Here is a 25,341-nt window from a genome sequence, read left to right as displayed (position 1 = left end):
AGTCTCTGAGTAAAGCAATATTTTCTGGAATCGTTAAATGATAGTGTAATAAAACTGGAAAATTCAACTGGAATTCAAGTTTGAGTTCCCTAAGCTCAAATTTTAAATATTTATTAAAGGAAAACTATACCTCCAAAATGAATACTTAACAGATAGTTCATATCAAATAAAGTGGCATGTTAAAGAATCTTACCAAACTGGAATATACAGTATTTTTAAGTAAATCTTGCCCTTTTACATCTCTTGCCTTGAACCACCATTTTGTGATGGTCTGTGTGCTGCCTCAGAGATCACCTGACCAGAAATACTGCAGCTCTAACTGTAACAGGAAGAAGCGTGGAAGCAAAAGGCAGAACTCTGTTAATTGGCTCATGTGAAATAACATACTGTATATGGTTTGTTTGTTTGTGTGCACCGTGAATCCTAGCATCCCAGGGGGTGGCCCTTATTTTTTTAAATGGCAGTTTTCTAGTTAGGATTACCCAATGGCACATACAACTAAAAACGTATATTATTATGAAAATGGTTAATTTACATGAAGCAGGATTTGACATGTGAACTGTTTTATGCAATATCTTTTTATAGAGTCCTTCATTGTTCAGAGGTATAGTTTTCTTTTAAGTGCTAAAAAACTCAAATACAAAAATTTGGTATCGAAAAGCTGGCAATTTTATGTAGTTGTTATCTTGTTAACAGCTGAGGGCACGAGGGACAGTAAGAACATATCTACCCCCATGTCAGATTTCAATATTTTAAAAAATCTGTTTGATGTCCATGCTTGATTCTGCTGGAGAGGTGCTATTAACTGATGCATTTTATAAATAACATGTTTTCCCATGACAGAATCCCTTTAATCTAAAATTTGGCTGGCTAATTAAAAATGATAGATAGAATATGATTACACTGTTTTCAAATTATTTTATTAAATTTTTACATGCTCAGGTTATTACATTCAAACTTTATAATAAATAAAGTACCCATTTGAAATATTCAAAGTTTTCAAAAAACTGAAAATTTAGATTTTTGATAAATTAAGTTTCCTGTGTTTATATGCAATGATGTTGCTACCCAGAGGAATTGAACATTTGCTCGATTGAATGAAAGTCAATTATCGGTCTGTTGCTGTGGGTTACCATTCTAGCATAAAGTTGCATACAAAAAGTCAAATGAAGAATATTATTCAATTTCTAATAATAGAAAAACTAATCTTGCTTCTCTTCCATGGCCTGTTATTCCCCCTAGAATGCAGTGTTGGACTGGGATGCCAGTGGCCCACTAGAAAACATTAGACTGTGGGCCATCTTCCAAACTATTATTCCTCCTTTCCTCACCCAACCTCTTTATTTTCCTAGTATTTTATATCCATTAAGTATTCTCTTCCATTATTAAGCATTTTCCTATAAAGAAAAAGGGAATGACCATGAAGTAGGCTACATTTTTAGAAGCAAAGGGGTCCACTAATACCTGGGCCCACTGGGAGTTTTCCTGGTATCCTGGTGGGCCAGCCCGACACTGCTAGAATGTGACTATCCAGTTTGGACATAAAACTCTTAACTAGAGTACCATATGCTGGTTGAGTCTCCTACTTTTAAACCAATACCCTCTAGTCTTCAATTAACATCAACTTCTTTAACACTATTATTAATCACGGTCACCTATGCATTATCCCCTTTCCACTTCCTGTATTATTTCAGATTGCCTATTGTAGGTTTAGCCAGACTGGGTGTAATATTCACTGTCTGCCAATTAAATTAATATTGGCACCAATAACCAGTGTTACTATAAGCAGAATGTGGTAGGGTAACTCTAGTATTTTTAACAAAAGGTTAGTCATGGTTTTTCAAATATACTTTGTACCCCATATGAAATCCTCTTGCCAAACTTTACATCATTTACATAGTGTAAATGTAAGTGGTTAACCATGCATGACTTCACTACTGGTAAATTATGCTACTCTGCAAATAAGCTTTAACAGGTTACAATAATTGATGGTCAGAACTTTTATAGTGTTGAGATTTGTGAGACAGCACACAAGCCCTATTTTTACGCAAATAATATGCACATTACTTTGGAGTCCAGAACTTATTTTACACAAAAGTCACCATACGCAACTGCCAATTTTCCTCTTTATTTTTATGCTTAAAAGCAAGCAGGTAAAGAGTGTTTCTCTTGTTAGGTTCAGCTTATTTACCCATGGAAAGGACAAGAGGCCAACCCTTTAGACTTGATTGACTGAATTTGCACCTGAAGCAATACATATGGTTCTTTACCATAAGGGCAGTGGGTCCACAAAATGTTTTACTGGGAGATATTGTAATGGCAGATTCACTTAAAAGACACCAACGATATTTCAAAGATATTTTAAAATCAGTCAAGACCAAAAATGTTTGACCCAAACACAAAGATATGACTTCAGAATATCGTAAACACTCACTCAAATGCCAACACTATTTAAAGTACATTCATTGCTCTCATATTTTAACATATTACAATGTTTGATGCTGAGCACCAGTTCCCTTTCGCTATAGTTTATACAGAAGCAGTGCCAAGATTCTTTTAGATGCCAACATATAAAAACCAGTCATTAGGAATTGTTTGTTGACTTTAGTCAAACAAGATGGAGGTAAGACTTACTTTTCATACAGTATAGTCAAAGTGAAAATATTAGTTGGAATTCTGAATGAATATGATACAAGAAGAAGTGTAGAAGTGACAAGACTACGAATATCTCTGGGTAGTTGCCCAGTTGAATCATATGAAAATACATGGACAACATTCTTTGTTTTGTTTAAATAGGAGCGAATTATTGTAGTTTTTTTTTGCTCAGACTGTCTTAATGTGCTTCACTGCTTTGATATATTGTACTGACAAGAATGCAAGAGTGACCTGTTTTTATTTGTCTTAAATGGGTAGTCACTCACTCATTTTACACGTAATTGTGTTGAGCTATACAGCATGTAAGGGTCTATCATACAGAATTTTATACTCAAACAGCTCTAGAATGTGCCATTTTCTGTTACCTTGGATCTATGTGAAAACTTTTCAGAAAGTACAAAAAATTGTGTAATAATAACTACTTAAAAAAAATAAAGCAAAATGTGTTTTTATCCATTGACCTGTACGGTGAGATTCAGTAAAAGCTGACATGAGAAACAGTTACAGATACAAAATCAAGGACAGCTTTGAGCCATGCTGTGATGCGCCATAAAAAGGGAGCAAGCAGAGAAACACCTGTGTAAGTGCCCTTAAAATAACCCGCTATGCATATTCTCACCTATCCTTGACACTTTCCATATGGATTCCTCTTTAAGCTGAATTCCGAATCTTTTATTTTCATAAAAAGTCATTGTCAGATGATTTTAACCACTAGCAAAGCAGGATTGTGTTAAGTAAAAGTAGCTGCTACAATGATTAAGGCTGCCTATAAAGATAAGTGTTAGTCTATGTAAATAACTCTCAAAACATCAATTTAATTAGCTGATGTAAAAGGAAAACACATGAATAAATAACTGCCTCCAGTTGTTCTTAGAAGTATTTAAAACAATAGTTATAAATCACTGTATCAAGTAGGACATAATGAAATACAATGTGACTAGTATTAATGTCTAAAGTGTAATGTAATGTACCATGGGTTGATTAGTTTGGTTGCAAAGGCTGCTTGCTGTTTCTAATAACACAGCTTCACTGGAGATTGTGATCCACCAAGAGCTGATTTGTATTATGGATAACAACTAAAACAGTATCAAAAGTTACATATGTAGGGGACCAGTAAATTAGTTTCCCCTTAAACAGTCTCCTATGGTTTGGCCATCTAAGTAGGCCTCGGTATACCTTTAGACAGCTTAGGGGATCCTTAGCCTTAGAAGGGAAGTAAGCCCTGTTTCCTGGGTCAGAGCATGACATTTACAGTTTGACCACTAGGCGGTAATTTGTTAAAGTATATAAGCTGAGCACACATGTGCTTAGGGTCCATTTTATAGCATCCTTTACCTGGTCAGGCAGGGAAACCTAGTTAGGCCAGACCTAGAAAGTAGTAGTAGACCATTTAATAGATCGCTCTGGGAGTGACAGATACCGTATATACTCGAGTATAAGCCGAGTTTTTCAGCGTCCAAAATATGCTGAAAAATTGTACCTCGGCTTATACTCGAGTCAGGGCCTTGCACAAAAATTATCCTTTGCTGATCAAAGCATATATAGGGTACCTAGCGGTTGGAGCGGATGGCTGCGCTGAACTGTACTTCTTCTGTGCACCGCAGGGCCCTCGGCAGCTCACGCACATCCTCTCTTCTGTGTGCTGCAGGGCCCCAGCAGCTCGCACACATCGTCTCTTCTGCGCACCGCAGGGCCCCAGCAGCTCGTGCACATCGTCTCTTCTGCGCGCCGCAGGGCCCCAGCAGCTCGCACACATCCACTTTTCTGTGCGCCGCAGGGCCCCAGCAGCTCGCGCACATCCTCTTTTCTGTGCACCGCAAGGCCCCAGCAGCTCGGACACATCCAATCTTCTGTACGCCGCAGGCTGTCAAATCAGATGCCTGAAGGGCGGAAGCTGAACACACGCTGCGTGTGACTTCACGAGCGGCGCAATGTCGGCCACACACACTTGTCTTCAACCACGGCAATTTGACAGGCCCAGGCCCTGGGGAGCAGGGAAAAAATACGGTACCGTACATATAAATGAACAGCTTCCCTTTTCCAATTATGGCAGTATCTGCAGTGCTGATTTTGACATGAGGCAAGAAAAGCTCAGGCAGTACCTAAGAGATGTCAATACAAATGAATGTCAATACAAATAGATAATAAATAGATACCTGTTTTTTATTTGACTGGGCAATATGAAATAGATCACAGTTGTGGAGCCATGCATTGTGCCACATGCAGCAACTTAACTTCCACATTTTCAATCTGAAAATTGAAAGTTATGCTCTCTACATCAGCAAATCTAACCAAGGGATAATACCCTTTGGGAAGGTATGGTAAGTTGGTAACTATGGAGGTATAGTAGGGAGAGATGGTGCCATAGTAACAGTGGGATAATACTGTAAATACTGTATTCAAAAACATTTAACCCACTCATGTCTCAATTTTTGATTATTTAAACTTACCAGTAACTGCTGCATTTCTCACCCTAGGCTTATACTCGAGTCATTAAGTTTTCCCAGTTTTTGTAGGTAAAATTAGGTACCTCGGTTTATACTCGGGTCGGCTTATACTCGAGTATATACGGTAGATTAAGGTTATTTAGATGAGCAAACTGAAGCTACACCAGGCTATTAGTGGGGTTATATTCTTGTGTCCACTATTGCCCAGAAGAAGTCAACTAATTGTATAGATTCAGGGACTAGAACGGTATTTCTAAGGTCTTTAAGTGCCTTAAAGCTGGGAGTGCCTCTTTATAAGCTGCTCTGTTTCTCATTTTTCACCCGGTGGAGATATATGCTGACCATGTTGGTGACCACCATGTTCTGCTTTCCTGCATTATTCTATTAAACTCTTCTGTGGACCTTATTTAATAAACTTGTTCTTGGCACCCATTTACTGTGTACCACACTATACTGTATAGTTCAACAACACACTGCATCCACTACCACCACTAAGTACAGTGAGTTTCATTTGGAGAAAATAAAAGGTAACACTCATAGTTTTGAAGGGCCGTCCATTGTACTACAGCCTTGCACACAAATCACAGTTGGCAATTAGAAATTTTCTTGAACATCCAAAACTGTCCTGAATTGTCTACAAGAAATGGTAACAGACCAGAAAAGAGCAAACTTTTTTTAGTAGGCAGGAAGTAAAGATGCAGAATAACCAATTAGACATAGAAAACTGCTTTTTGGCACTGTTGTTCCCTAAGATATTGACTTGTAAATCTATGATCCAAGATCTTCATATCAGTCCATGTTTTCAGGATACCCAAAGAACATATGGTTCTATAACACAAGTGAATTTAGATGTATTCTTCTCCTGATGTTAACCTCATAAATTAAAGTATTCATTGAGGATAGCTTTGAACAGTTCTATCATACAGGGATACAACACCTGCATTGGCTTTGATACAATATTTCAGCTCCTAGATTAATTAAACTGTCTGCAACTCTTCATTGTCCTGGGAATATTTTATTGACTGAAAGTACTATTGTTATACCTGTATTAGGAGACCTAATTAAACGTAAGTTACACACAGATGAGATCCATAATGAACTAGTCGTATATTGTAGCATTTATTTCCTTGGAAAAATTAAGTTAATCAAGTTTACTTTTAAAGTGATTAAAACTGCTATACAGGTGTACAAGTGGGAATTCGTTTGGTGTTTGTGAAAGTCATATAAAAGCATTTAAGCATCTTGTTTTTGTCATGTGCTTAGGTAATGCCATAATTGCTCTCACCCAACTCTATAGATGATTTCTGAAGGTTGCAGCACCTTGTTTTATTTATATTTTCCAAATCTGGGAAAATACTGTTTGAACAGGCTGTTTGTAGCCTGAAACATGGCTTATCCGGGTCCTGCCAAGTGTTCCAAGTAAATGCATTTCTATTCTACAACATTTGTGCTGCTGTACTTCAAGAATTTTTACGTTATAAGAGTGGATAGTGTCCATTAACAGTACGTGCACCAGGATTTTCTGATATAAGGAGCTGATTCTGGCAATTAAGCAAGAGGTCCCATAGAAGTCAATAGGAGTTGTGCTGATCCTATTGGACTATTTCTAATCAATTCAGAATTTTAGAGGTTTTCTGATTTCTCTAATGATTGTCCAAAAAATGAATTTTAAGAGGTTTTACGAGTTATTGTATCTCATTGTCCAGCATTTTTTTTCTCATTCGTACTTTTTGTATTCAGATCTTTTAATAACTTTCATGGCATCCGTGATTTTAGAGAAATATAGTTTAATCATGAAATCTCGAATGGAAGCAGGCACTCAAGGGCAAAAACTTCCACCAGGCAGATGTTCAAATGTGAAAAAGTTTATTGTGTCAAACAGCCTGACGCATTTCGTGTTCCAAACACTTAATCATAGGCTCTAGTTTAATCATGGTTTCAAAAACCCCAAAAGACACTAAAATTCGACCTTTGATAAATGGGCCTTCTCATGCTATAAAATACTAATGCCTGCTAAGTAAATCTTCTACCAATTACTTTTATTCAGCAAAATCCAGGATTTAAATTCTTCCACAGCTAAGATGGTAATCAGTGCTATAGTGTGCATGATCAATTCATTGGCATTCAAATATAAATCAAAAATGAATTGGATATACCAAAGTGACACGTGGTGTTGTAAATCAATCTGGATTTTTCAAATTCATATGATAACAAAGTGATGCTGCTGTGTATTATTGACTTAAAAAAAACATCAGTTACTAATTACACACTTATTTAACATTCCATATTACTAAAAACCTTGACTAAAATCTGAATTGGTGAAACTAAAGCATTTGAGTTTCAATTTGAATTCCAGGCATTTTAATAATAAGCTTGAATAATAACTGAATTTCTATCTTAACTGTAGATGAATTTAAATCTATGATTTTGGTATATACAGGTAATTTGTAGACAGTTGATTAAGTTTATTTTATAACAGTTGGTACCCTCTCTAACGTTGTTGTCTTTTTTTCCTTAACGTAAATAATCATAGCAAAACACTGAATACAATAACTTTTTTAAAGGGTTTATTTAAGTGCCCACAATACAGATTTGTTGCTAGAATTCCAGTGCCATTGTGGGTGCAAAGTGGCACTGAATCGAATACAATTGGGTTGCATGCCAAAATTAATGCAATTAAGTGTGTTGTCGCAAATTGGATGCATGTGCACCAAACATTCTCAAAGCCTGCTAGAGACATGTGGGTCCTATGTTTTTAGCACAGCTGCAGCAATTGACATAAAGCACTGCCAGACCTGAACAAGTGGTAACTCCAACTCCAAGGAATAGAAGGCAAGATGGACTGAGAGAAGTGTAGAGTGAAACTATACAGACACTTACGGGCAGATTTACAAAATTCGAGTGAAGCATTCGAATGTAAAAAACTTCGAATTTCGAAGTATTTTTTGAGTACTTCGACCATCGAATTGGTTAAATTCGATCAAATTCGATCGAATTCGAACGATTCGAACGATTCGAAGTAAAAATCGTTCGACTATTCGACCATTCGATAATCGAAGTACTGTCTCTTTAAAAAATACTTCGACCACCTACTTCGGTAGATAAAACCTACCGAAGTCAATGTTAGCCTATGGGGAAGGTCCCCATCGGCTTGCCTGTGATTTTTTGATCGAAGGATTTTCCTTCGATCGTTGGATTAAAATCCTTCGAATCGTTCGATTCGAAGGATTTAATCGTTCGATCGAACGAAAAATCCTTCGATCGATCGATCGATCGCAGGATTTGCACAAAATCGTTCGACTTCGATATTCGAAGTCGAACGATTTTAGTTCCCAGTCGAATATCGAGGGTTAATTAACCCTCGATATTCGACTCTTGATGAATCGGCCCCCAAGAGTGGACATTTTGACCCAGTGCTTTTACACAAACCTGACTGCAGGGGAAATCACAAGTTGTCCACTTTACTTGAACCCTTAATACTTTTAATTCATTTCTCAAACATGGGGATAAAAGAGTGTTTTACAGCAATAAATAAATTCATTTCAGGGCTCCAGTTTTTGTTCCTTGATGACGGGCCTTTAGTGCCCTAGTCTGAAAATGATAGCAACCAAGACAAAAGAAGAATACAGATTGGGCTCATTTATTGCAAAAGCAAACAAAGAGTAGCAATATATAGATGGCTTATAAGGTACTGTATTGTGAAGTGATGACAGCTTGGCCTGGGAAAGATAGTTCATGTAATTGTAAGTTTATCCAGGTGGTTAGACAATAGCGATTGATGTCAAAATCTAGATGGACAAGGCTCTATGTGCTATAACTATAAATCATCTCCCTCCACTGGAAGGTTGGGAAAATTGAGAAATCTGCAATACTTTCGCCTTCATCGGTATGTAGGTTCATTTATAACTTTGCTTTTAGTTGATAGAAATGTGCTAGCTTCACAGACTATTTTTTTAGTGGGAAATAATTTAACACTGATACCGACATCTACAATCTACAATAATACGTATGTCCTCTTACAAACCATTGACTATAATCACATTTTAGCTATACATAGGAGAATTATGGGATTTCTAGTCTACACCACCTAGTGGCACCACATCCTATGATTCAATAATCATTCAATAAGGACCATAGGCAGCAACCATTGGCTGGGGAGCTTGGATAAGGGTGAAAGGTGGCGTGCAATGCACACCACAGTAAATTGTACCACACCTACTTTTTGTGATCACGCCCCATCTACTTCACCTATTTTACTATGTGCTTTCACCAAATTTTCTGAAAACCTAAACCATAGCAGTGGGGGCAACAAAGTTTGACCTAGGACAGCATGATATTAAGACTGTAACCCTTATATATACTATAAAGCATTAAGTTTGCCCAGGAACAGTAACTCATGGCATCAGAACTCTGGCAATTCCATGAATAAATCTCCCCAAAACTCACATCAGGATGACACAGTGGTAATTTCAAGTATAAATACCACAAAACTCATAGCATGATGGCACAACTGCAATTTTTGCTAATTAAAGTAAGGGAAGGGTTAAACTTCACAAGACACAATTGCAATTTTTTTCACCAGGCATGGATTTGCAGCAAAATTCCTCATTTAGCCATCTACAATTTTTTTCGCAAATCACGGCAAAAATCTGCCACAAAAAAATTTCCAAGACAAAATTGTCATTGAAACAAAAAAAGTTGCCAAGACAAAAAAGTCACCAAGACAAAAAAGTTGGGTAGACGATAAAGTCGCTCCAAGAAAAAAGCCCATTGACTTTAATGCATTTGAAGCTTGCGTAAAAAATTGTTGACACCCATTGGGGTATATTTATCAAAGAGTGAAGTTAATAGTGAAGTTCCGCCACTAGAGTGAAATTCAGCCACTCTCCATTCATTTCTATTTGGATTTTTATAGGCGTATTTATCAAAGGGTGAACTTTCACTTTCACCCATTGATAAATACGCCTTTCAAAATCCCATAGAAATGAACTGAGAGCTGCAGAATTTCACTCTAGTGGTGGAACTTCACTCTTTGATAAATTTACCCCATTGACTTCAATGCATTTTGCTAATTTTTTCAGTTGAGCGAAACAGGACAGATTTGTTCATCTCTATTAGAGACCCTAAACATAGATTTCTGTTTGTTCCCTGTACATTGAACCATAACTCTCTTTAAATGTAGAGCTTAAATACATGCCTAAGCAGAAGCTGTCCCAACTATGTACAGTCAAGACAATGCGCAATGCAAAGTTGTACAAATTGCTATCAATGTATAAGTAGGGACTGTTTATTGCAGCTTGCCTGGCTTTATGATTTTGAAAAGCAAAACCTATATACAAGCTATATGTATGTTGTAGACACCAGTGCAGATACAATTCTTTGGAATAATACTTTTTCTCACTGGTGCTTTATATTCATTTATACGTATATATTTTAGTCTATAATATAATGTATTATAAACTGCCATCCTGTCATATGTTCATTCATCTCATGTACATGTTGATTTGCTCCCCAAGGATATCAGGGAGCTGTAGCCAGATGTGATTCTGGAATAAGATAAGCAATGATTCCTAATTTTATTTCCTTGTGTCTTGAATATCTCAGGCTAGGCATAAGAATTATGTTTGTACCTACAAAATCAATTTTTTAAGCTCCAGAGTAAAGCTAATGTTTACATGCCTCTACATAATTTCCTTTACATTGTAGATTAAGTATTTAATTATTTTGCCACAAAGAACTCAAGGCAAACTACACAGTTTTCATTTCCTCTCTTACCTTTGACTTGCTGTCAAAACACGTAAATCCTGAGATGAAGTCCACAGTGAAACAAACCACCTCACCTTGGCTGCTGCAAACATATGTTTTGGACTGAAAAATACAGAAATGGGCAAATAAATAAGTACACACAACAATACATACAAATGAATACACTTATCTCACAATATATAATATTTTTATTATTTAAATTAATTTTATTTACAATCATATTGATTTTTGGTTAAAAACAACATGGTGGTTTGCACTAAAATTAAATTTTTTCTACTTTCCACATAAATGCATTTTTTTGTGCTTTAAATCAGAAATAAAGGTACAATCACATGTAGGGGGTACCAAAATATCAGCCTCTAGTGATTATAATTGCTTACCTAACGCACCAGCCAAAGAGATTATTATTCATTCAGGTCAAGGAAGGCTCAATAATTGTAAAGCTGACTGACCTTAGAAACAAAAAGCCAACTTTTTTTACTCTACTGGACATGCACCTGTCTGAGCCTGAAGAAAGGCGGCATAAAGAGATCACAACAACTAAGCTCCTACCAAAAAACCCTTACATGGTATTGTTTCAATCAAGCACTGGCCCAGGGTACAGAAGAGACATGAATATCTTACAAATAATATCCTTATAAACATTGATTAGTGATGTCATCAGTTAGAATTGGAGCTTAGTGATGTAATTTTTGTCACATGACTCACTGAAACTTGTACATTATGATAAAGTACAGTACCATCTGTTGAAAAATATTAGAAGTCCGAAGGCACTGTCCTTTTATATGGTCATGGAACTCTTTGGTGGCTTATTATATCCTTATATTTTACAATAAGGGCTTTATTCACTATACAATCACTGGGGGGGTTATAATTTGGCACCCCCCCCCCAAGTGATTATACCTTACCTTCTCCTTTTGACAAAGACATACACATAGGGGGTTATTTACCAAAGGTCGAATTTTAGATTAATGTGTTTATTTATAAATTCTAATAAATTCGATTTTATTAATTTAAAAGGCAAAATTCGATCAAATAGTCCCGACTGGAAAACTCGAATTGAATTTGAATCAAGTTTTGCTCCAAAAAAACCCAACTTTTGTGCGTCAAATTCTTTTTAAGGTGCAACTTTTTTTTACTCCCATTGGAGTCTATGGGGTGTCATTTTCTAAGCAAAACTTGCCAGAAATTTGGCTCATCACTACTATTAACATCTTCAAATAGTTCAAGGGACCTCAGCCATTAACTTCTACATGAACTCGGCAGGTTTTAGGTGGAGAATAGTCCAATTTGAACTGTTTCCAGGGTTGATATGTGATGAATCTCAAATTGGAGTTGGTGGTTTTAAATTCGAATTTGTGAGTTTTGACCCCCCAAAAAAATTAAAAAAATTTAATTTACCATTGAAACCTTAGTAAATCTGCCCCACAATATACCTGGCAACAATAGATGCATATTATGCTATTTAATTTACTTAATTTAATTCTCGATATATGAACATGGAAATTGTTTAACCACAATATTCACCGTGACTGCTTAAAAATGCACATAATAAATTTCCCTGGAACCTATTTCTGAATCTATATAGGTATATTTAATTTTAATATGCTCGGTTATTTCTTTCAGTAACGAGAAACATCATTTGCCTAATGAGACAATGTTATGTAAAGCTGCACATAGTATATTAAATGCCTCTATTGATGCCTTCCCTGCAGACTGCTTTGGGAGGGGACCCGTACAAACAGTAGCATTAATTGTCGAATAATACCCTGGAGTGAATGATATATATTTGTTTGGTGAATATATATACAGTATACTTGAACATCATCTTGACACTACAAAATTTTAATCTTAAATATATCTTCTAGGGAAATGTAATAATAATCGCTACAGTTTTATATTGTTTTTATATTGGTCTAGTAACCCATGGCAACCAATCTGAGGTAAGCATTAAATGGTTCAGGTGGGTTCCTAGACCTAGTGCAAACTTTTTTTTACAGTTATCCCATTTGCCAAAAATATTGGGCAAAAAATAAAGTTTTTTTTAAACATTATAACAAAATTTTAACAAGCTAGCTCATACAGTTACATTTTTGAAAATGACCTGGAGATCTGACTGAAATTTGAGGAGTACAAAAACTATACAGGGCCCTTATGTCCTTATTCAAGCAGTGTCCAGTTTGAAGTCTTAAGGTGGCCATAGATGTAACCATTGCAATCGTTCTTGGAAAAGATCTTTCCAAGAAATATCGTTTGTTTCAATACACACGTGTAGAGCTAAATCGTCAGATATACAGTTAGATATACGGGAAGAAACAATAGAATTCTACCTGTATCTGACGATTCAGCACTAACAATGGGCGATGTTGGGGTCCCTTCAAAGGCACCCGATCAAAATAGTATAAAATTACAAAATATTTACTGGATATAGAAAACAATGTATACTTATGTTCACTGATACAAGTAAATTGGTTAGTTTAATTAATTCGGAACTGCTAGGTGGAAAATATTGCAGATTTTTTATAAAGATTTCTGTAGGCTCTGCATGTGTCTTTAGGGCTAATTTACAACTACAAGCACAGTGGGCAACTTACAGTTCCCCGTCCCCCCATTGAGCTTTCATTTAGGGATAGTCCACACGAGGAGATTCGGGGAGATTTTGTCGCCTGGCGACTAATCGCCTCGTCTTTTGACTCAGTGAGGCAACTTCAGGCGACTATAGAAAACTCATTGCCGTGTGTGCATTAGCGCAGGCGACTGTTCATTCTAGCCTATGGGGAAAAAAGATAAGGCAGTTCGGGCCATAGTCGCTCAAAAGACGAGGCGATTAGTCGCCAGGCGGCAAAATCTCCCCGAATCTCCTCGTGTGGCCTTACCCTAAAGGTGTTTGCATCAAAATGCATTCTTCAAAATTCCATATGGTTGCACTCAACGCAGCTCAGCCCGACAGACTTTGAAAATATTTGCAGCAACTGAGCCCAATTTAGTTCATTTTGCCAAATCGGGCACAGTAGCACCAAGTGCAGTGCAACTCTATCAAAGTTACATTTAGAGGATTATCTATTAGTCAGATTTTTTCTTTTCGGACTTTTAAAGGGGAAAACACAATTTTTTTCGTAGAAAAAAATAATCTCGTTTTTTTTCGAGATTTATTAAACACTGATGGTGTTCAAAGTGACAAAAAACTCCAATTCAGACTTGGCAAGTTCACATAGTCAATGGCAGATGTCCCGTTGACATTTTGGAGATATCCTGATCTGTGCTGGTTTTGAAAAAGTCGCAGGTTTCAGGTGTCAAATCCGAAAAGGTCAGTTTTTGGTGACAAACTGAAAATTTTGTACGATACAGATTTTTTTACAATTTTATCGAGACTTTTCTAGCACAAGAAATTTTCATGAAAATATATTGATAAATAGGAGGGAAAGTCTGTGCGAGTGGTTTTCAGAAAATAGTGAGAACATTTCGGATTTTGATAAATAACTTCCTGAAATTCTGGCAGAAAATATTGCGCTCAAAATTGCACTTTGCTTGCTGCACTTGTGGACATAAATGAACCCATTGGTCTTCCTATTAGAACTAGATTGGACTACACTTTCTGCAAATATAAGACTAATGTGGAGCTTCTTATAGCTCTGAATACAAGTCTGGAACTGTGCTCTTTAAAAAGCAGAATGCGTTTTTAGGAAGAATACTAATTGTTCTAAGTGTTATTCAGATGCTCGGGATTTACAAGACAAGTAATATGAATATAAAGTATAATATCAAGGAGCCTGGTACAAAAAGAGCTCATAAAACTGTTACAGTTCTGTGACTAATGGCTGACAAAGTGCTGAGCGTCCTGCATTGTAAGCACATTTACAGCATAATTAAACATGCACTTTCAGCTATTGATTATCAGACTAAACCGCAGAAAAAGTTTTATAGAAAGTTTATATTTATGGCATTTGTTATGTTGCCCAAAGGAAAACATATATTTATCCACTGATGTATAGCCAAGACATCTAAGTATTAGATATAATACAGCTATGAGGTGAGCAATGGATTTACTGTTGAAGGTATTCTGCGTGTAAGTTCACTTGTTAGTCTGCTCCTATTATATTATAGCAAAAGCCATTGGCAGCTCATAGTAATTGTGTTCTTCAAAATAAACTGTTGTCCATGAATAAATATAAACCAGATTTTAGAGGTATTTCATGTCATTCTTGCCAAAAACTATAGAAAACATTCTATGGGGCAGGTTTACCATCCTCATAATTTTAAACATCACTACCGAGTCAGATTAATGCAGAAATAATTTGTTCCAATTCAGCAAGTAAACAAGCCCTACCATAATGCAAAATTTAGTGGAGAAATGGAATGGATATTAAAAAAAAGATCTAAATACATTTCATTTTATCTTGTGCAGTTTAATAAATATACAGGTATGGAACCTGTTATCCAGAATGCTCGAGCCCCGGGGTTTTCCAGGTAAAGGATCTTTCCGTAATTAAGATTGTCATACCTTCAGTGTGCTCTAAAATCATGGAAACATAAAATAAACCCAACAGGCTGGTTTTGCTTCCAATTGGGATTAATTATTTCTTAGTTTGGATCGAGTACAAGGTACCGTGTTATTATTGCAGAGAAAAAGGAAATCATTTTTAAAGATTTGGATTATTTGGATAAAATGGAGTCTATGGGAGACGGCCTTTCTGTAATCAGAAGCTTTATACTCCCCAAAAAAATATTTTAGTGCATTTTTTAAGAACAATGCTGTCATACTGAACCTCATCAATGTAACATGTTAAACTGTACACCTAAAAAAAACTAATTAGACTTAAATTATTTTTTAAATATTTCATTATTATTGGTGTTATGATATTTAACAGGTGTTTTCATAAGGTTTCTTTGACCTCTGTGGTGCAGAAAGTGTAAATATTATGGGGCAGATTAATCAATGGTCGAGGTGAATTTTCAAATTTAAAAAAATTAGAATTTCGATTTATTTTTTGTGTACTTCATATAGGGAATAGTCCAAATTCTATTTGAATTTAAAAAAGTTAGAAAATTCGAATATCAAAATTTATCATGTACTGTCTCTTTAAAAATTCGACTTCGACCATTCGCCATCTAAATCCTTGCTGTTTTAGCCTATGGGGTACCTCCTACAACCCATTTGGAGTCAATTGGTAGACTCTGAAAAGTCAAAGTTTTATTCGATCGAATGCGCTATTACTTTGATTTGTACGATTTGAATATGGTCGAATACAGAACTATTCGATCAAAAACGGACCTATTCGACCAAAAAAAAACCTTCAACTTAATTTTGGTTGGTCTTTTTGAATTCGAATTTCAAAGTTTTTTAAATTCGAAATTCGACCCTTGATAAATATGCCCCAATATATCAAATGGTGTTTCCAAACACTAGGGGGTTATTTATCAAAGTCCAATTATATCTCAACATTTTCTACTACAAACCGATCAAATCTGCTCAGGTTTTTTACGCTGATTTATTATTACATTTTCCCAAAAATTTGCTTTACAGAGAAAAAATCAGATTTTCACAATTTTTGGGGATTTTTCACCTGAAACCTCAGATTTCTTATGCTTTTTTGCCCGAAAACGTCAGGGTACCCAGTGCACATTAAAAAATCTTTGAGACTTCTCCCATTGACTTACTGTATATGCAACCTCGACAGGTCTGAGATGCTGGATTTTCGAATTCAGACTTTTCCATCCTCGGGGTTTAATAAATTTTTTTTAAAAGACCAATTTTATATAAAAAAATATCACAAATTTTTCAGGATTTTTGCATTTAGAGTTTAGTAAATAACCCCCTAGAGTTTTCTTCATATCACTCATTCTGTGTCTAAGGTTTAAATGGCTCTACAGACCTCCAGAGGGGTAAAGTCCCCTCTCCTGATATACAGTAGGTGCCTGTCAGCAAATACTTTAATTTGTTTTGTTTTTTGGGTGGGGGATTTATTTTTGTTTGTCCCCTTTAAATCTCGTCATCAACTTAATGGAATTTTTTTTTGGCAGAATACTAGAAATCTAGAAATGTTTTTCTTCTCAAACTGTCCCATTGACAACCCAATGGTGTAGCACGACTATAAATTATGTGATAAGCTCTATGTTAATTCACACGTAAAAAGTAAATTGAAATTTTTATGAATATAAGATCCTCTCTTTAACCCTTTAAATTTCATAAGTTATAGAATCTACAGATTACATGGAAGTACTAATATGAAATGTCATTATGGAATAAAGACACTACAATAAATACATGGGAAATCTGGAACATGAGCTGCAATTTGATCTATTTCTAAATCTGGGTTTCAAACCAGAGCACTAAAACTGTGTAAATAACCTATGGGATGGTTCTTCCTTGGGGAAAACGTCCTAATTTCATGATTTTTTCTTGAATTTTCCGATTTCACTGTTTTGCGAATTTTTCGGCAAAGCAGGAGAGATTCCCCCATCACTATTCCTGACACTGTTGCCGGTCAGACTACTAAGAGTTGATGATAGCTGCAACAAAGTTTAGAATTGTTTTTTCAAATAAAAAAGGACAAGTACTTAAGAAGCTTGTGCCAATAACAGATGGAATGCCAGCAATAACAAGGAACCATGCTGAGTCCACTGCAAATGGTAGAGCAGACCCAGATTTTGTTCACAATCAAAAAAAACAGCAGCAAAAGTCAAAACCAACGGAATAATATTACAATCAGGCCCAGATTTGTGGCGAGGCCACAAAGGCCTAGTGAGCACTGGCCCCATTTAAAACCTAATGTTTTATAAGGCTACAAATTAATTGTTATTGCAACTTTTGATTACTCATCTTTCTATTCAGATCCTCTTCCATTCATATTCCAGTCTCTTCAATCAAAGCATGGTTGCTAGGGTAATTTGGACAGCGACCAGATTGCTAAAAGTGCAAACTCAAATAATAACAAATGAAAACCAATTGCAAATTGTCTCAGAATATCACTCTCTACATCATACTAAAGGTTAACTCATATGTGAACAACTCCTTTAATGGCACAGTACAAAATATGGCACCAGAGTGTAGAAGCCCTGAAAATACTATTACAGACTCCTCAGGAGTCCATAATATTCAATTTATAGTACAGTTAATTCTGCCTTACTGTATATAAATAGATACAATAGTTTTTCATTACCTATTTTCTTTATTATAGGCATAAGTCATTTTTATTATGTCACTCGGCAGTTCTTGATAATATTTATGTTTTAATATAGCCTGTACATATAATGCTCAAATTTGCTTCCTTTGATAGAGTCTGACAGATTATTAAACTACTGTAATTGGAAGTCTAATTATATTTGATACAAAAATCGCAAACACTCAGAGGAAATAACCATAAAAAACATATTCCCTGTCGAGTATCCATTTGTGGTTGCAATGTGGAAATAAAACATATACAAGTAACCATAATACCTTCTGTGTGACAAACAGCAATTGTAATATAATGTTGCTCCTGCTGTTGCTGGCGCTAGAATTAGGCTCAGATAAGCCTCGTGATAAGCTAAAATAAATGAAGGAGACCAACAGATTTCAGTCAGGATAACTGTGAAATAACAGGGTACTTTGGAACCTCTTTCTAAAGTTTTTCCCTGTTCTGTCTCTATAGCATTATAATTAGTGATGGGTGAATTTGGGGCATTTCGCTTCGCGGAAAAATGAGCAAATTTTCTGCGAAATTCCCAAAATGGTGTCTCGTTTTTGACGCCGGCGTCCGTTTTTTGGATGGCGAATTTTTGCAGCCGTTTCACAAATTTATTTGCCAGCGGCAAATCACAGGAATTTGCAGCGAATTTGCACCTTGCAAATAAATTCTCCCATCACTAATTATAATAAAAACAGTGGTTTGGGTAACTTTAAGGTTTTTTAGGCCAATCTGAAAGAAATAGCTGAGAAAGGCTGTTCTAGAATGTCATTACTGGGCAGAATTTACTGTAGTTTACAAAGATATGAGAAGCGCCACATAAAAGCCCAAGAATTAATACTTTATTGTGTAACACTAGTGTTGTGTGATGCAATAGAAGTCTTTGAGAAAAAATATAAGTGTGGGGTGGGCGGGACAGAAGATCTGGACAAAGTATTCCGCACTTCTGTACAACTCTGTGGGGCCCATTTACTTAGTTCGAGTGAAGGAATAGAGGAAAAATAGTTCGAATTTCGAATGGTCGAATATAGCTACTTCGACCATCGAATGGGCTACTTTGACCCTCGACTACGACCTTCGACTTCGAAACGAACGATTCGAACTAAAAATCGTTCGACTATTCAACCATTCGATAGTCGAAGTACTGTCTCTTTAAAAATTTCTTCGACCCCCTAGTTTGCCACCTAAAACCTACCGAGGCCAATGTTAGCCTATAGGGAAGGTCCCCATAGGCTTCCTAACAATTTCCTGATCGAAGGAATATCCATCGATCAGGATTCGAAGGATTTAATCGTTCGACTGAACGATTATTCCTTTGATCGTTCGATCGTAGGAATAGCGCAAAATCCTTCGACTTCGATATTCGAAGTTGAAGGATTTTACTATGACGGCTGAATATCGAGGGTTAATTAACCCTCGATATTCGACCCTAGGTAAATGTGCCCCTGTATGTCATTCAATATAACTGGCCCAGAAGAGAGGGCTTCTCGCAAGTTATGGAACACTGGCTAAACTTTGCCCATTGTAATGCTTAACCCCAATGTTTTATTAAATGTAATTACTTGCAAATAGTACAAAGACAATATATGAAATGTCGAAACTTAGAAACTTTATTATTTTCTCTCAGGAGTAAAGATCGAGAGGTGTACCCCACTCAGGGAAACTTTGCAAATATTGGAACAGTTTAATGTAAAATTTTAAAGAATTTGGGGATTTCATCATCTACAGTATTAAATAACATCAAGGGGGGTTATTTAGTAAAATCTGAAAATGTCTCACTATTTGCTTAAAACCACTTCGACCAAACTCCCGTGTATCACTGTAGCAATAAATTGAATTTGATGCGGGGAAAAGACCCAATAAAATCGTAAAATAATCAGAATTGTATGATTTCTTCAGATCTGTCAGAATGTCGCCCAAAAACCACAACATTTTTTGGATTATTGTATGAAACCCAGAGCAGATCATGATATCTTCCAACTGTAAATAGGACATCTGGGAAAAAATTGTGTTCTTCCCCCTTTTAAACTTGGACCAAAAAAAAATTGCACTTTAATAAATAACCCCCTAAGGATTATGGAGAAATTTCCGTTTGGAAGCAACAAGACCAAAGCAAATATTAAACGGTCATGATCTTCAGGCCCACAGACGGCACTGCATTGAAAACAAAAACAATTCTGTAGTGTACACCAGTGCAAGGGCTCAGAAATACTTCCCAAACCAGTGTCTGATGGAAATACAAGTTAAAACTCTACTGTGCAAAGAAGAAACCACATATAAACATGATCCAGAAACACTTTGCCTTATCTGGACCCAAGCTCATTAAGGCAGGCTGAGACAAAGTGGGAAACTGTCCTGTGGTCTGACAGATAAAAATGTGAAATTTTAAAAGAAAATTTAATTTTAAATTTTAAAAGAAATTATTGTCAGTGCAATGCTTAGCTAAAGAGAAGAACGACCATCCGACTTGAGAAAATGAACAGTTCTAAAGCCAGGATCTCGCATGGGAAGCTTCCACATCTTTAATGCTGAACAATAAATGCAGGTTTCGGAGTAACATATGCTGCAATAAGATAACGTCTTTTTTATGGAAGGACTTGCTTATATCAGCAATATAAAGCCAAACCACATTCTGCACATATTACAACTGGCCTACCTGCAGTCACCCACTGAAAATATTTGGTACATTATAAAACAATATATACAACAACGGAGACCCAGCTGAAATCTTATATCAGGTATGAATGGACAATGCACTTTCAAAACAACAGCAATTGGTCTCCTCGGTTCCCAAAAATTGACAGTGTTGTTAAAAGAATTGCAGGGGATTGCCATAAAAGCCAGTAATGCAAAAACTATTCTCAATGTGAAAATATATGCCTTTGCGCAAACACATTTTCTTTTGCACAAATTCAATAAAGCTTTTGCGAACCTGGAAACTATTTAGTGACCACTTACGACAGTGGAAGAAAAATTGCAAATTTTATAGTCTGCACCATTGTGCCGTGTTTGTAATAAAACTTCTTACAGAAAAGCAATACAAGATTATAACGCCTTCAAGCACTTGTGTAATGTAAAGTGTGTAATGCACAATTACATTTCACAATGCAATGACAGGCTAATGAAGAATATTACATTGTGAAATTTGGATTTCTATTCTTATTTGTGCAAATTGTTTTTCTCTTTGCAACTTTTATTACATTTTCCCCTAAGTGATGCAACACATTGGGAAACGTGCCCCTGTCCTAGCTTTTTTCAAACATGTTGCTGGCATCAATTTCAACACAAGCATATATTTTTTTTCAGAAAACAATAATATTTCTAATTTTCAACATTTGATATTTTGTCTTTGTACTGTTTTTATTTAAATACAGGCTTTACATGATCATCCCATTCTTTTTTTATTTACATTCATAAATGATAAATCATAAATGATAAATCATAAATGATTTATTTTTTTGATGTAGGGTTTAATTTATAAAGCAATTTTGTTTAAAGAAGGCAGCCATGATAAGCAGTTATGAATAAATATGTCCCTATCTCCAAAAAATTAGCAAAACGCATTTAAGCCAATAATCGTAAAAAAATTTTTTTTTACACACAACAATTTTTTCTCACTCCAAATGCATTAAAGTGATACTGACACAAAGGGGCACATTTACTAAGGGTCGAATTTTCGAAGTTAAAAAACTTCAAAATTCAACCATCGATTTTGATACTTCGATAGTCAAAGTATTTTCCCAATCGAAACGGACGTTTTCAAGCGAAGAAAAAACGTTGTCTTCTAAAAACTTAACCAAAGACTCAGAGAGGTTCTAGGAGGTCCCCCATGGGCTACACAGCAATTCGGAAGGTTTAAGGTGGCGAAGCGTCAAATCGATTTTTGAATGGTTGAATTTGTGAAGTTTTTCAATTCAAAGCAAAAAGTCTTCTGCGTTCAGCACCCAGTATGAAAATCCACATTTTAGTGAATTAGCGTAGTGTTAACGGATTTGCATCTGGCAAAGTGTGCAAAGCGGTTGCTGGCGACAATTCGCCCTTTAGTAAATCTGCCCGGGACGTGACTTGTCTAGGGTCAAAAGGAATTGCTACAGGGAACTGAAGCATCGTGAGATCCCACATCAAATGCTGATCATCTAACATCTAGGCCTTCTTCTAAGCTCACTCTGTTTTTTCTTGAAACTGTGATAGCAGACAGAGACTCGGCAAGAAACTATGAAACTGGTGAAAAAGAAGCAAATAAAAGTTAATGCCATGCCGTCTTGGGAGCAGCTGTTTTTTGATAATAAATCAACTCATACCAGTAGAGAGCACATAGTTAAGGGAATGTTCTGCCAAGTTGCTTCTAATAAAGCCAAGACTCGATGATCCTACAGTACCTTCAGTATGTTTAGGAATGCAGATGCAGCACAAAAAACATTATTCCTAGAATGTGTAACATAGATATCTAGCCTGTGGCCTTACAGCTGCTGTCAAACTACACATCTTGGCAAACTCATTGGGAGTTGAGGGGTGCTGAAGGGAATTGATAGGATATTGTTGTAAGACCTCTTATTATTTGACAGTAGGGTAGGAGATGTTTGTACTCATCAATATTATGAAATATTATAGCTTTGCATAAACAACCGTAACTCTGTAACATAAAATAGAATATGAATATATAAATACAGCAGGTTATATAGAGCTAAAGACACAAGAATGGAGCTTGTAACATAAAGTATAACCCCCCCCCCCATTCCTTAAATGTTCTATCCCCCTCCCAGGCACACAGTGAGAACATCACCACCCTGTAATGTAATATTCAATTTGTTAGAACAAAAGCCACTATTCCCCACACATTACTTTCACATGCTAGAAGCTGGTATACTGCTCAAGAGGAGTCTCTAATTAAAGATGCATTGTTGCTCCTTCTTGGGATTGTTGTTGGCAAGGGAAACATCAGATGGAGTTTTAATGTTATCAGAAAAGATAAAATGCAGCAGGACAGAGAAAACACATATAACTGAAGGCGCTATTAATAGCTGGAACTTCTTAGACACTTGCAAGTCAGCCATATTCTTGTTCCTTATGCATACATGTGATTTCTAAGATAGACATGGGGTTCTGGTGCACCGCCCTAAACGAACAGCCATGGGAAAAGCAGCCACCATTAAAGGGAATATTTAAGCAACAGTTTATATCATATTAAGTATCATATTAAAGAATCTTACAAAAGTGGAATATAGATATCAGTAAAAATTCCACATTTACATATTTTCCCTTAAACCGCCATTTTGTGATGGTCTGTGTGCTGCCTCAGAGATCACCTGACCAGAAATACTGCAGCTCTAACTGTAACAGAAAGAAATGGCCTGAGATATATGGTTTGTTTGTGTGCATTGTGAATCCTAGAATGCCAGGGGGCTGCCCTTATTACTTAAAATGGCAATTTTCTATTTAGCTTTACCCTATGGCACATACTACTAAATACTAGTGATGAGTGATATTTTTGCCAAGTTTTGCAGCGAAAATGATGCCAATAAACTCTAGTGGGTGAAAAAATGTGTTGCATCTCCAAAAAAATTGTCACCCACAGATCAATGTATTTTGCTGAATTTTCACAGTTTTGTGAATTTTCGGCACTAAAAAAACATTTATTATGAAAACGGTGTATTTACATGAAGTAGGGTTTATATATGACCTGTTTTATGTAATATATTTTATAGAGACCTACATTTTTAAGGGGTATTCTTTACCTTGTAATGATGGCAAGTCTCGTTGCAGGCTCACCAGATTTAATCAGCAGGGAGTGCAATTGTGATTTCTGCGCTAGAAGAGCCTAATTTCTGGTTTGAAGACCGGAAATTCGGCTCCTAAAGTTACAGGAGTAGCATTTTGCAGCCCCTGGTAACTAGTGAGGCAGCTCCTAGATAGACAGTGATACTGAAAAATACTGCACTGTGGGGATAAAATGCTGATGTGCTATAAGTGCACTCTCCTCACTGCATTGGCGGTAAGTTAAATGTTTCATTGACACCTGGCAAAGAATGACCTGATGCTTTAAGTGTCTGAAAGGGAAGGCTGTATAAACAGGTATGGGACCTGTCACCCAGAATGCCCTGGACCTGGGGCTTTTCGGATTACGGACCTTTTTGTAATTTGGATCTTCATGCCTTAAAGGGGTTATTTATCATACGCTTCTGGGGAAAAAGTCTCGATAAAATCGTAAAAACAACAGAATCCTGCAGTTTTTTGGGGTTTTGCACTCTAACCCATGATTTTTTCATAACGTTGCCTGAACGCTTTTCATTTTTTCGGAAACCCATCACAAATCAAAAAATTTTCCAATTGTTAACGGGACATCTGCCATTGACTTTAACATTTTCTTGGCAGGTCTGAGTACTTTTTTTCAATCACCATCGGGCTTTAAAAAATCCCCATAAAATCTAGTTTTTGTTTTCTCTAAAAAAAAATTGTATTTTCCCCATTTAAAAGTCCAACTAAAAAAATTGGTATAGAAGAATTGGGTGAAGGCTGCGCTGTTGCACTAGTAATTTTTCCAGGGAAAGCAGCACCAAAAATTAGTGGATCCACACTCCCACTATCGGTAATATTAGTCAGCAAGAAAGGTGCGCTATTATTCTTATAACTTCTTTTAACCATAAACACCTAAAAAGGAAAGAAACTACACATAGAGTAGTACGTTCAACTCTTCTTTGAATTATCTCTGATGTTAGAACTACTCAGAATCAGGATCATCAAACAAGAGCGTGCAGAATATTCTTTTCTAGCAGGATATATGCAGTGTTGGAAAGTGCGATATTTCTAAAATTTTTAAAATTTATGGGCATAGTACAGAAGAAAAATCACTGGCGAGGAAGCGATATTATACAGATAATATCACGTGAAGAGACATATTGGATACATAAACTTAAAACACTTGCTCCTAAAGGTTTAAACATAGAAATTGATTTGAAATGTTTTTTAACTTAATAATGTTTTATAAGCGTGTTTAAATTAATTCTTTTATTGTAATTTATTATAATCAATGTATTTTTAAACGAAATTGTAAAATTTGGAAACGAAATCTTGCAGCCAATTACTAATTAGGCTAATGAAATAATGACCTGCTCTTTAAAATCTCTGACGTGATGTTACACGTGTGATGCCCCTGAGGAAGTATCGTAGGATATGAAACGCGTTGGGCCTTTTGTAATAATGAAATAAAAGTTTGTTATAGATTTAACCCCCTCTGAATTACTTATTTAACCTTTGCACGGCACCGGAGGAGAGCTGACTGACTGTGAGGGAAGATACGACACTGTTTA

General features: G+C 36.1%; 1 protein-coding gene across 2 annotated transcripts in view; it reads right to left on the bottom strand.

Annotated features, from left to right (window-relative positions):
- sntg2.S (syntrophin, gamma 2 S homeolog) overlaps positions 1 to 25,341 on the bottom strand; it is a 276,383-nt gene that overhangs the window by 17,574 nt on the left and 233,468 nt on the right. For both annotated transcript variants that reach the window (XM_041565024.1, XM_041565023.1), the window contains exon 15: positions 10,878 to 10,970. In XM_041565024.1, coding sequence (XP_041420958.1) covers positions 10,878 to 10,970 — 93 coding nt within the window. The remainder of the gene's footprint in view (positions 1 to 10,877; positions 10,971 to 25,341) is intronic.

This window comes from Xenopus laevis, chromosome 5S (genome assembly GCF_017654675.1).
Source record: "Xenopus laevis strain J_2021 chromosome 5S, Xenopus_laevis_v10.1, whole genome shotgun sequence".
Lineage (NCBI taxonomy): Eukaryota > Metazoa > Chordata > Amphibia > Anura > Pipidae > Xenopus > Xenopus laevis.
This window is presented reverse-complemented; position numbering and strand designations above follow the sequence as displayed.